This window comes from Oryzias latipes, chromosome 16, assembly GCF_053564925.1.
Source record: "Oryzias latipes strain Hd-rR chromosome 16, Olatipes_Hd-rR_3.1".
In the NCBI taxonomy this organism is placed as follows: domain Eukaryota; kingdom Metazoa; phylum Chordata; class Actinopteri; order Beloniformes; family Adrianichthyidae; genus Oryzias; species Oryzias latipes.
In genome coordinates, this window is record NC_136252.1 from 10,685,780 (window position 1) to 10,698,460 (window position 12,681).

Consider the following 12,681-nt stretch of genomic DNA (forward strand, 5'->3'; position numbering starts at 1 on the left):
TCAGAGAACATTTTTTTGTGTGAATCATCTCTTTTGGGAAATCCTCCATCTGCTGTTCCTGCCGTTTTATTATATTTGACTTTTTTCACTTCAGTGTAATTCTCACTTATATCATTTGGAGTTAGGGCTTCAGTGTAACCAGTGTTGTCTTGAAAAAGTGCAGCACGCACTGGGGAACTTCAGTGGCACGGCCCAACAATGTAAGCTCTGAGTTTTTGGAGGAAATCCTTTTGGTTTCATTTTGCTTGTAAAGACGTAGCTGTTACTAAATCCCCCCTTTAGGATTGTCAAAAAAAGCCAGTGCTTTTGCCTCATAAAAGTTACGCAAGTGAAGCTTTAATGCTGACCTCAACGAAGCCACCAGAGATATTTGTTTTGCTCGCAACACATCATGTAAGAAGTTTTAAGAAATTAAATGGATCCTTATTGGGGCTGAGCCTTTCAGAATCCTGTAGCTCTTTTTGGAAAATTATAGCTATACCTGGGATCGTTTTGGTTAAAAACTAGCATTCTAAGACTAATCTTTTTATTGTTTTATTGTAGTTTATTGATCCCCTTTTTGATTTTGTAAAGATAATAAGTTAGAGTTTATAGACATGAAAAGGTAAAAATATCCAGCTCAAATACAAATAAAGGTAACGTTGATAAGACAAACGCAAAGTTGATTTCAACAGAACAGATTTGGACAGCTTCCGTGTGCCAACCAGATTCATGCAAAGAAACGGCTGCGGTCAGAGTACCGTCAGGAAAGCAGAAGGTTATTGCTCTGCAACATGAGCACGAGGGAAAGGAATGCAGAGTTTCTCTAAAAGAGCTACAGCACACAAGCTACAAGGACGATGGCTGAGTCACGTTAGGCTCTAACCAACTAACAGAGCAGGGAGAAGCTGTGAAGTCATCAGTGAAACAGTGGAAGCAAACGTTACAGTAGGCCAATCAGCTGAGGATTCAGCCAGTTTGATCAGAAGAGTGGGATGGGCAGATATTTTTACCCAATCACTGGTGAGATGGGAGGGGGCTTCTGAGACTGATGTGTTCCTGACTGGACAGCCCTGAGTGAGACAGAGGGGATTCTGTGCAAACTCAAACATGACATTTCAGACAGAAAAACAGGTGCAGCTGAACCCAGAGATCATTCAAGACAGCCAACATTGTTCATGAGGTAGAACAAAATGACAACTCAACGCATCAGCAGTAGAGATGGACACAGACCAGCCTGCAGAGTAAAGGGAAGCAACAGGCAAAACAGATCATAATCAGCATAATGCCTTTAAACATTGATTTTACCTGATTCCATTATCACACCAGACCCCTTAAATGTGCTGGAAAGATTCAGAATCAGGGCCGGGCTTTAAAAACTGTTATTAAACTTCAATCATTTTTTACTCAGAATGTTTTAATAAGGTCATGAATCCATTTTCTTCTTGTAAATAAGAATGAGACATATTTACTGTAATAATTCCATGTTTTATTTGAACAAAGTACTAGCGTAGTTTAGTTTAAAATATCAGTTTCATCAAAATTGCTTGTCATAACCCTACAAAACTGGTTTTGGTAATCAATCTAATTGTTATAAAATATCTTAAATTGAAAATTAAATAAATTGTAAACTTGTAAATCAAAATAAAATCCCAGAATCAACGTTTTGAGAACACTAAAACAGGTCATTTAGGACCAGCCACTTACAAAGAACACGTGAGCTGGAAAAGTGAGATCCATACCTAAAAAAAAAAGTTCTTTTTAATGTTATTCTTGTTTTTCATTCTGATTTTTTTTGCCCTGCTTCCCTTTACAACAAACATTCAGACAGAAAAACAACAAAAAAGGACGGATGGATCTGCAAAAAGGCAGATATCAAACAATCTGCAAGCACACAGTGGTTGGAGCAGAGAATGTGAAGCGTAAAAGAAAAAGGAAATGACAACACTCATCGTCTTGCTCAGTTTGGGCAGGACCAATAACCAGAGAGTCGTTCCTCAGTTCCTGTGTTCAGCTTCATCCAGACTTTTCCTGGATTTCAGAACCAAAATGTACATTATGGATAGGAGGAATTTGGACCTTTTCTTTCAATACAGGTTTCCGATTCCAGGGCACTTTGTACAATTGGTACAGTGATCCACTGGTTGAGTCGGTCAGTGACAAATCAGATTGTAAATGATTTTGATGTGAGAACTAGACGTTAAGTCGGAAAATAAAACCCTTTTGCCAAAACGTGGAGGATAACCAAGGCAAGTTTGAAACTCTCATAACTAATCAGGCTGGTTATGGGTCACTGTGAAGAATGAATGTGTGGTATAAGGCATACCCCGCCCTCTCCTTTAGTTTCATATCAGTTATGCCGTCTTTGGACACCAGTTTGTTAAAAACGAGAATCCCAATAACCATGTTAACCTGGCAAAGAGAAAAGTCACAGGATTAAAGAGGATAAAGGCATTTGCTTCACTTTGATCATGCACGATGACTCTGCCAGTGGTAGCGGTGGCATCAGAGTGACCAGTGTTAGTTATGAACTGATGTGCTTCATGTTGAATGTTGGTGGTAAGCAACATTCAAGCAAGAGACACACCAAAAGATGTGAAAGGATGAGTTGCTGCATTATAAATCTATTAAACAATCATGCACAGATTACAAAGAGTGCAGTCTTTTTGACATTCTTACAGTTCTAGAGCTTTGAGGATGCCCGTCAGTAAAAACCTGCAGGAGCTGGGACGCCATCATGGCTTCCAACAGCAGTGCAGCATCACACACGGCCAGAGTAATAGTGTTTTCCCAAACCATTGATTAGTTTGATGTGAAAACATTGAAACAATGATCAGCAGATCAAGCCGTGCATTGATGGTGCTGCAGTGATTCTCATATGAACTGCTGCTCAGCCCATGGCTTCCTGTTCCAGCGGTTCAAGTTTGGACATCTTCTCAATATTCTACGTTCTCCTAAAAATTCACATTTACTTTTTCATTTATTTTTAACCAGCACTGATAAACCTGATGTGTTTTACTTTATCTAAAAAGAGTTTAGCTGTTGTCACTAGTATTGTGCATTCTACTTATTCTACGGTGGCGCTGAAGTGCAAATCACATCAACAAATCACTCGACGCAAAAATGTTGTAAAGATCAATTATTGACAATTTAAAAAGCAAAACAAATATTTTTACAAAAACTGCGTTAAATTTTAGAAAAACGTAGAAAAAAAAAACGAAAAAACATTTCAGAAAAGAAAAGAAAAACAAAGTGGAAGGATAAGTACTGTGGGATATCCCTGATTGGATGAGGACGTTTGTCCATCATTTTCAATTGAAAGTTATTTGACATAAAGCAATACTATATATCATCATCATCATCCAATCAGCAAAATCCCATAATACCTACCTTCTCTGGTTTCTCATTGTGTTTTGTTTTTGAACATTTCACTTTCTTTTCTTAAATGTTTTTTGTTTTTACGCTTTGGTTTCAGGAATTTTGTGTTGATTTTACTGTTATCGCTTCATTGTACTGCACTAATTTTTATTTATACTTTTATATATACCTGTGCAACACTTTGAATTATTAGATGTTAAAGTGCTTTCATATTGATTGATTCATTTGTGTTGTTTTCTAAAATGTAATGCTGTGTTGTTAATATTTGTTTGTTTTTTCACATGTCGTTGTGATCTTTAAAAGGGTTTTGGTGTCGAGGGATTTGCACTCCAGGGCCACCGTACATTTAACCAAAAAACAAAAAATAGGTTTTTGCTGGATCTAGAGGACAATGCAAGACAACGTGTAGGGGGGAAATGCTAAACAGGGATACAAATATGAGGAGGAAGTCAGTCTAAAGAGAGGAACGGGAAAACAATGAAAAAAGAAAAATACTCTGAAAAACAATATTACAAAAAAGAAAGTGCCAGCAGAAAGAGAGGTGTTGAAAGATAAAAAGAAAAGGTGTGAGAAAAAAGTTAACAACTGGAGGATAGAAAAATAATCCACGGAGACAGAAATAAAAAAACAGAAGTGACAGAGCAGGACACAGCCAAAAAAAGCATGAAAAGAGAGAAAAATACAAAAAGAGAAAATTGAGGATTCAGCTGAATGTGCGGATAAGAAAAAATGGGAAATATGAGGGAGCAAAGCATGATGGGGTCCTGTAGACACACAGACCCAAACAGGGAGGGGAAGAAAGAAAGGGATAAATTCTCATTTCATGTGAAGGAGCAAAACTTCAATAATAAGAAGAAAATGACGAAAAAAACAAGCACAAAAATGATAAACAGATTAACCAAAATGTCTTTAACTGCAGAATATTCCTGTCGTTTACTGTTATCCCTGGAGAACATTTGACCTTTGATGATCGTTTATCTATCTATCGATTAGTGATGGAAACAATGAAACATGCAATGTGTTGTTAAACTGTTGTTTTGGTTTTCACTTCTTAAATCAGATGAGTTTTTTTCTCTCCTAATAATTATTATTTACCACATAAAACCCATTGATAGTTTTGTATAGAAAATAATAAATATTGCACAAGTACTCCAGTCCCTAACCTTGGGGTCATGCAAAGTAAAATTAAAACATCTAAAACTGACTGTTGCATGCTGGGAAGTAGATCCAGAATTAAAACAGAAGCTCTGGCAGTGGACAAACACAGACTTAAGAGGAAGAGAAATACCAAGACTACAGCTGCAGCAGGTCCAACAAATGCATAGAGAAGACCTCCTTCCAAAGACAGCCAACAACTGTGAGACATGACAGCAGAGAAAAGAGACACAGAGGTAGAGAAAGAATCAGACAAATGAGATTAAAAGAGGAACGATAAGAGAAGAGAAGTAAAGAGGCAGGTTGAGTGTTTTATGGATAAAGTGATTGATAGAAAAAAATAGTTGAAAAGAGAACAAGAGAAATGTTAATCTTTCATTTGAATGTGTTTAATTTTCCAGCATTAATACTTAAAGAAGAGCAGGTACTCAATAAGAGGCTTTGGACAACAGGCTTACTAGCTCGGTGTTCCATATCCTTTTGCTTTGGTGAAGCCCACTGAAATTGCTACTACGAGAGCAGGAAGACCTGGAAAAGAGACAAACAACTGAATGCCAACCCTCTGCAGTGAGACTGGTACGATGCAGCCAGAGAAGGACAGCAGTAAGAAGGCCCACCCCAGCCAAGACACAGGAAACGCTTCCGTATGATACGGTTTCTGAGGCGGCCTGTTACTGCCATGTATGACTGCCACGCCTCTGTCAAGACCCAGCAGAATGAAGACAGGAAGAAGAAATGAAGGAATGCAGCAATTAGGGTGCATAAGACCTGCAACAGAAGAAGATAACATCATTGAAACATGCCAGTGACGTCACTGGGGTTCTATGAGAAGAGATTCTGACCTTATTCCTCGTCTGAGTCTGTCCAATCAGAATCAGGGCGTTGGAGGAGATGATGGAAAGGCAGAAGTTAATGAGGATCACAGAGCGCTCGGACCGAATATACCTGCAGGAAGGTCAACAAAACTCTGAAGGCTTACACAAGATGATGCATCAATGGAAAGCAATCAAATGTGGGGTTATGCCATGGTCTTACCTCCAGACAGACACATAAATGATGATGAGCAACAGCAAAGTGAGTGAGGAAACTCCACAACCCACGATCAGGGTCACAGATGGGAGCTGAGTCTTATCCATGTTCTGAAAAAAGCCATGGAAAACAAAGAAGCATAAAACATCAAACTCTAGGCAGCATTTTAGTCTGGGACCCATTGGGTTTAACTGTTGGTGTCAAGAACGGCTCCCATGTCAGTTTGTAGCCTTTCTTGGTGTCTCTCCCTGTAGCTGCCCATAAGGGGTCTGAATGGGATCAGCAAGTAAATGAGGTGGGACTCCGATGGGCTGACTGCATGAGATCCATGTAGCCATGTCACCTGTCCGTGCCCCTTAGAGGTTATTATTTAATCTAAATGGAAACCATACTTTGCCCCACTTTTTGCTCGTGACCTTGGCGGGGGGGGGGGGGGGGGGGGGGGGGCGCACGTATGTCTGTGGACCAACCACAACTTAGTGACAGAGGTTAAAGCACATTCCTCTTTCAGCTGCAGGCCGGCCAGACACTGCTAATGTAAGTGAAGCCCCTTCCAAAGAAGCATACACTCAGGTGGTGCCTGATGTCATCTGCAGTACCACATCCCCCCCCGTGCAGACGTGTACCCCCACACGCGTTAAGACTACAAGTGAACAAAGTGAGTAACTGTTGTCGATCTTTCACACACTGGTACAGATGCCAGAGAAAAGTTAAGGTTGCAAAGTTGAAAAACAGAGTCAAAAAGATCAGCACTAATGCAAACATGTTTCTGACCAATTATTTGTGTATTTTAGTATTTAGTATTGACAGGTTACTATGAGATTTAGAAGGGTCTAACCTTCTGAACTAATAGTTGATGATAATTCCTCAGGTTTCAATTCAGTGGGTTAGAAGGCGTCTAGAGGCCATGTCCGTGCAGGTGCAGGTTAAGGTTGTGACACTTTTGGTTTTTGCTGTATAACTTTGAACTTTCTGAGCATAACCTTTGAACCTAAATGAAACAAAGGTGTCTAAAAGTGTTTTTTTAAGGGGGAGTTAGGGCTGTATATTTCTCTAATTAGGGTGACCCAGGGGAGAAACGCGTGGGTGTGCTCTACAGTGAAGAAGTTTACATTTAATGTAAGTAATGACTTGTTATTTTTGCATGACTTTTTGAAGTTATAAAACCAATATTGTCATGTATTTTACGATCACTGGCAGCTATGCGCTAACGTCGATGACCGGTGGCTATTCATGACACCATCGAGGGGTAGTAGAGTCTGAATTTGAAGGCATTATTTTTTCATAACTCTCTACTTTGGGGGATAAATGTAGGGGTAGGGAGGCAATTTGGATTCGGTCTAGCTATAATCAACTGACAGAGACCCCTATTTTTAATTATTTTCAAATTTAAACAACTTATGAAACAATAGCAAATGGCCGTGAGTTGTGTATCATAGGTTGGATTAAGCTAAGACGACAAATAATCAACATTTAATCGAATCATGTTCAGTTATACATAGAACTGAATTGTGTTTGTGTGAATCAGGATCAAACTGCTCCAGTACTTTAGCAGGGTTCTGACACTTTACCAAAGAAGCAGAACTGTCTTTAATCAGAGGCTGAGACAAAGACCTGGTCAGAAAGAACGGTGACTCTCACTTCTTCCCTCCTGCAATTGTCGTGTTTATCTGTTGGTCCGTTCAGTTAAACACACATCCCCACAAAACGCACACATATACATGACTGGCCCCACATGCACAGAAACACACACACACACACACCCACACTAACCAAAATGCAAGGCCTCAAATGTGCAAACACACAATAAATCAGTACATGGCCATTAAGAAAAAACATTTTTTTGTGTAGTTGGAAACAGTAAACTTGTCACCATGGCAACACCAACACCGCCATGATACAGCCAGATGGCAATGTGGGTGTATGAAATTTACATTTACATGTTTACATCTCATAAAAAACCTTCCAGATATAACCCCCCCCCCCCCCCCTATACATACAGTAAAGGTAGAGTCTGTACTTACTGTCTTGTATAAATCTGAATATTTGAAGGAGGATGAAGAGCCAGTTCCCATTCTTTGTTCTGTGTAAAACTGATAACTGTCCTCAGCCCTCAAGGCTTTCCTTCTGAACCATCGTAGAGGGATGTTTGTGTTTACATCGGTTTTCTTTCTGAGCTTTGCAGCTGTTTAATCTTTTCTTTTTTTGTTTTTCTAGCACAATAAACTTTTGAAATGATACAAGTTTTTATCAAACCATTCCTTCTGCCTTTGATTCGTTTAAAAAAATCCCCGTATGAAAGCCGAGTCTCCGTCTGAGATCCAAAAAGGTTTTCTTTTCTAAACTTTAGATAAAGAAGTCCGCCAAAAAGCTGCTGATTAATTTAGTCAACTCAGTCTGGATTGCCATGCTGTGAACCTTTTAACCCAAAATGTTGGCTAAAGCTACGCTACGCTGAAGTCAAAGACAGTTGGGGGGGGTGTTACTGTTTGTGGAGATGTGGGGCGGGGCGCTTCTCGTTGGGACTGAAGTAATTATCCAAAGTGGCTGCAGCAGCTCTTCTCCAGGTGAACACAGCAGAAGTGGGAGAAGGGGCAACAGTAATTATAAGCCTGGCTGTTGCTCACAGGTGGAGGTGGGTGGACATGTGGTGACCCCCCTCCCCCACGCTCGTTCACTCCAGCAAGAGATAATTGGCTGAGTTTAGAGCCTGTCTTGTATCTCAGTTTGATGAGTGTGCGATGGCCAAGTTAATTAAATCCCTCTGATTAATCTGTACTGCAGAGATTTCTATCTCAGACGGAGGGGTGGGGGCTTAGAAACTCCCACACCCTTCAGTGCAGTGACAGAACATGTCATTGGCAGGGTCCATATAGGAACATGAATGGTCCTCAGGTCAACAGAAACTTTCAAACGTACGTACATACAAATGTGTGGACAGATGCATGTGTCACAGAGGAAAATGCTGAGCTTGGCTGTTGAAATCAATTAAACTGAATCTGACCAGTCTGCATGGACATTTCTGCAAAAAAAAACAAAAAAACATAAATATATGTGTTGGTTTCTATAAGAGGCAACAGTAACCAAGGTGCACGGAGTCTATTTTCTGGAGGAGAAGCAAACTAGACGTGTTTTTATATGGAAGTTTTTCTGGAGCATAATTAAATAGAAAAGTCAATACCAGAAATGCTTTTTCATTTTCAAAATGAAGCTGCATTTGTTGACTCAAAATTAGAAAGAAAAAGCAATCCGCCAAACGCTTTTTCTGTTTCTTCTTCTACACTGCTTATTCTGTCACTTAATTAAAATGATAAAGAAAATGGTATTTGACATTTCAATTTCAAAAAGTTCTCTGGTAAATGTGTAGCAAAATTCATTTAGAAATGTCTAATTTGACATTAAAATGGATTTACAGAAATGCTTTTTCATTTTCACTATGTAACTGCATCAAATGACTCAAAAATAAAATTAAATGTCACTCCTTTAAAATTCTTTTTCATTTCCTTCTTTAACATCGCTCATTCTGTGACATAATTAAAGCAAAAATGCAAAGAGGGGATGGTATTTCGTTTTCACATCCACCCCGCAAAAACTGTAGCAAAACTCAATACCAGTGAGCATTTCCAGGGAGGATGTCTCTGATCAGTGCAGCCGGAGTCTTGGTGTTTGCGGAAGGGAAGGGTGCTTTGTAACGTTAACAATGACCAGCACCAAATTCGAAATAGGACAACTATTGCTGAAAGAAGTAGAGGAGGAAGGCATGTTCATAGGCAAAGAAAACAAAGGTGGAGTGTAGGACTTGGAGTAGGAACTTTAAATGTAGAGACTTTGTCAGAAAAAAGAGGAAAGATGCGTTGTGTCCGAATATCCACCCTAACCCCTAACTACAAAAAAACTATATAGTGCTGCTAGGGTTGTGCCGATGGACGATACCATCGTGACTGACTGGCATCACGATGGAGAGACACCATCGTGATGCCACGCCCCTGCCACACTGCGAGTTGACACCATAAGCCGCGGTTACATGTGCAAAATTTCTTGATCGGATCAATGATCGGATTGGAATCCAAACGTGTACATGGGCCCAGAAATACTTTTTCCGATTATAACAAACGTTCACATGGGTCACTCTTTCGGTCGGAATAAATCATTCGCACACGTGCAGTAGTATTTGAAATACCAGAAAAGGAAATGAGTTCCGCCGAGCGGCTATATACATAGACATCTGGCAGCTCGGTAACATACGAGATGATCTTCTAAACGTGCTTTTATTAATGTTACGGTTATTATGAAGCGCCTGTTTGCTCATCATTTTAATTTTAATCCGTGTGGTCAGTGCTTTTTTTATGTGGAAGGACGGAGCTGGAAGAAGACAGGGTTAGGAGAGGCTAACACGGGCTAACAACATTTAGCCTTTGATGAACATAAAATCCATGCGGGAAATTCTGCAATCTGCATATTGGCTGCACGTAAATATGTGGGAATAACATCAGCCTTTATTTTGTTAGGACACGACTGGACAAACAAATCCACGTTGATTGTTTGAACGGTTTCTACGGACTGAGCTACGTTTCTGCTTTGAACAGCTCACACACTGCCCCAAAGCCGCTGTTTGAGCTGACGGTTCGAGCTCTGCCTGGACACACACTTTTACCGGGAGACCCGGTTCTCCTGAGTTCAGTAACTCGTTCACCTAGAGCAGTCCGAAGTCTCCCACACACTCCGTCCACCGGTCCACTTGACTAATCAAGTGGACTACTTCTTTTCTATTTTGTTTTTTATTTTTTTCGTTAAAGTCACTTCCCTCAGTTTATACTGGATCATCGCGGATGAGTCGTTAGTTGGGAAATAAGATAAATAAAGAGTAATAAAGTAAAATAACGAATAATAATTAAATAACAACGAAAGATTAAAAATACCCCGCCCCCCGACGATATCATTGTCCATCCCGATGGTTTACTGCAAACATCGTCAACTGCCAATTTAAGGGACATCGCCCAACCCTACACTATGTAGTGCTGTGAATTTTGAAAGCAATTCAAACACCAAGCTCATTACTTTTTCTTTTTCTAACGCTGGATATGACGTCATCAATTTCAAGTTAAAATCTAATTAAAATGAGCCTTCTGCGAGTGTTATTGATGAGTCCACTGTCTTCTGAAGATAAAAACGTTGATGGTTTATCAAAAAATACATTTAAATATATTTTTGAGGTAAAAAATGTTCCAGCGCAATGCATTGTGGTCTATGTTCGTCGATCAAGTGAGCATTGATGCACACTGTTTTTTTGCAGAGACTTATGAGAAATTTCCAGGGCACTGGATTTATGAATTGTAGATTCGGACAGGACTACAAAATGGCGAACGCACTATATAGTGCACTATATAGTGCACTATATAGGAGTTAGGGTGGGAATTTGGACATAGCCATGGATCTCAAATGTCTTTAAGAAAGCAGCCAGAAAGAGAGCAGCTTCAAGATCATGGAGTGGATGGAAAGAGGAAGAGAGGAGAAGATACTGAGGGAGAGATTTGATAAGAATCTTCTGGAAGTGAAGAGAGTAGGATGAGACAGAAATTGGAAGTTAAAATTTGATGTTGTATGTTGTCAGTGGTTATACCGCCAGGAGACATATTAGAGTGGAGGGATGAAAACACGGATAACATCTTGTCCAGACATTGTAAACTGAAAGTGATCTACGTCTGCAAAGGGGTGGCTTGGGAGAGTGTAACCAGGAAGCCAAGGACAGTGGTGTGAAGATGACTCTAGTGCTGAGAAAGATGAAGAGAATAATGGGAGAGCAGAGGACCATGTGGTGGAAGGTGAAAAAAGAAAAGTGCTGTGTGGCTTTTAGGGAGGAGCTAAACAGGATATCAGGAGTTTCTTCCAGATAAATGGATAGGTAGCTACAACTACAGTGATCAGAGTGACTGGGACAAAAATAAATGGTGTGCGTCTGGAATGAGCAAAGCAGATAAGAAGACTTTGAGGTGGAATGAAGAAGTTCAGGAGTGTTATGAGAAAAAGTTAACCAAAATACAGTGGGATACTGAGAGGACAGAACAGCAGACAGGAGTACAGGAGTGCCTCAGTGCTGGTAAGTATGAAACAGGCTTGCATTTGGTGTTTAGCAAAAGTCCTCTTAAGTCTTTCAGGAAAACTTGTATATAATTGATTGACAATGTTATCATTTCTGTCTTGGGAGATGATGCCTCCATGAAGGGCCCAGACAGCCGTTGTTTAGGGACCTCCTACACTGACTCCACGCTCAGTCATTCTTGGAGTTTGGAAAAGCTGAGGTGTCCTTTGACTGTCTTTTTCTCCTCTGAGTCACTCCTACATTAAAAACATCTCTTCAATTAAGCTGAACTCCGGGAAAGGAAAGGATGTAGTGATAAAAAATCTCCATGTTTCTTCTGGAGTAAAGTTTCTTACAACTGCGACAGATCCAGCACCCTGGGAGCTGTTTTTGGAGGCAGCTGCTGCACTCTGCCTGTTCACAGGCTGGAGCGGGACACCAGACCCACTATTTACTCGCTTATTTGTGATTTCCCACTGCCTCGGGTACCGGCTGGCTTCCCGCCTCAGCCACAAATGCAACATCCTGTTTGTGTGATGCCATATCGTTGTTGAAAGAATTCATCTCTTTACATATGGCTGGAATGGGGCGCCTCTGAGGACACAGCAGAGAATACGCTGAAGTCCCACTGGAAACAGACAACTGCCTGTCTGTAAACGCCTCACTACCAAGGAACATACATGTCTGGCAACCACAGCATATCGTGGCCTCAAACCCCACAACCCTCAGTTAGGCCTCTAAGCTTTGCTCTTACTGTCTGAGTGAGAGCTACCGATTTAAAAAAGGAAATGTTAAATGAACAGAATAGTTGAGAGCAAAAAAAATCAAAAGATGCCTCCAGCAGAGTAGTAGAAGAAAAACAATGCACCATAAAAACAAGGGGAGAAAGAGCAGGAGGAAGAAGAGGATGGAGGAGTAGAAGACTGGGGTGTTTGTTATTCTGAAGCTGTAAGAGTCTAGCTGCAGACGGAGCGGAGGGGCCATTTAGGAGCAACTGCGTCTTGCTGTCGGAGTAATTAGCATGGGGGCTGTGGCTGTATAGGAAAGTAATAGTACATGGG

General features: G+C 40.5%; 1 protein-coding gene across 15 annotated transcripts in view; it reads right to left on the reverse strand.

The window, feature by feature from the left end:
• adgrb1a (adhesion G protein-coupled receptor B1a) overlaps positions 1 to 12,681 on the reverse strand; it is a 186,660-nt gene that overhangs the window by 30,416 nt on the left and 143,563 nt on the right. For 11 of the 15 annotated variants that reach the window (XM_078933302.1, XM_023963830.2, XM_078933301.1 and 8 more), the window contains exons 19-24: positions 5,548 to 5,651; positions 5,355 to 5,457; positions 5,130 to 5,280; positions 4,971 to 5,040; positions 4,646 to 4,712; positions 2,306 to 2,391 (exon numbers count right to left, since the gene is read on the reverse strand). In XM_078933302.1, coding sequence (XP_078789428.1) covers positions 2,306 to 2,391; positions 4,646 to 4,712; positions 4,971 to 5,040; positions 5,130 to 5,280; positions 5,355 to 5,457; positions 5,548 to 5,651 — 581 coding nt within the window. Of the gene's footprint in view, positions 1 to 992; positions 1,053 to 2,305; positions 2,392 to 4,645; positions 4,713 to 4,970; positions 5,041 to 5,129; positions 5,281 to 5,354; positions 5,458 to 5,547; positions 5,652 to 12,681 lie in introns of all 15 variants that reach the window. The other 4 variants (XM_078933298.1, XM_023963831.2, XM_078933305.1 and 1 more) reach the window with 1 other exon arrangement.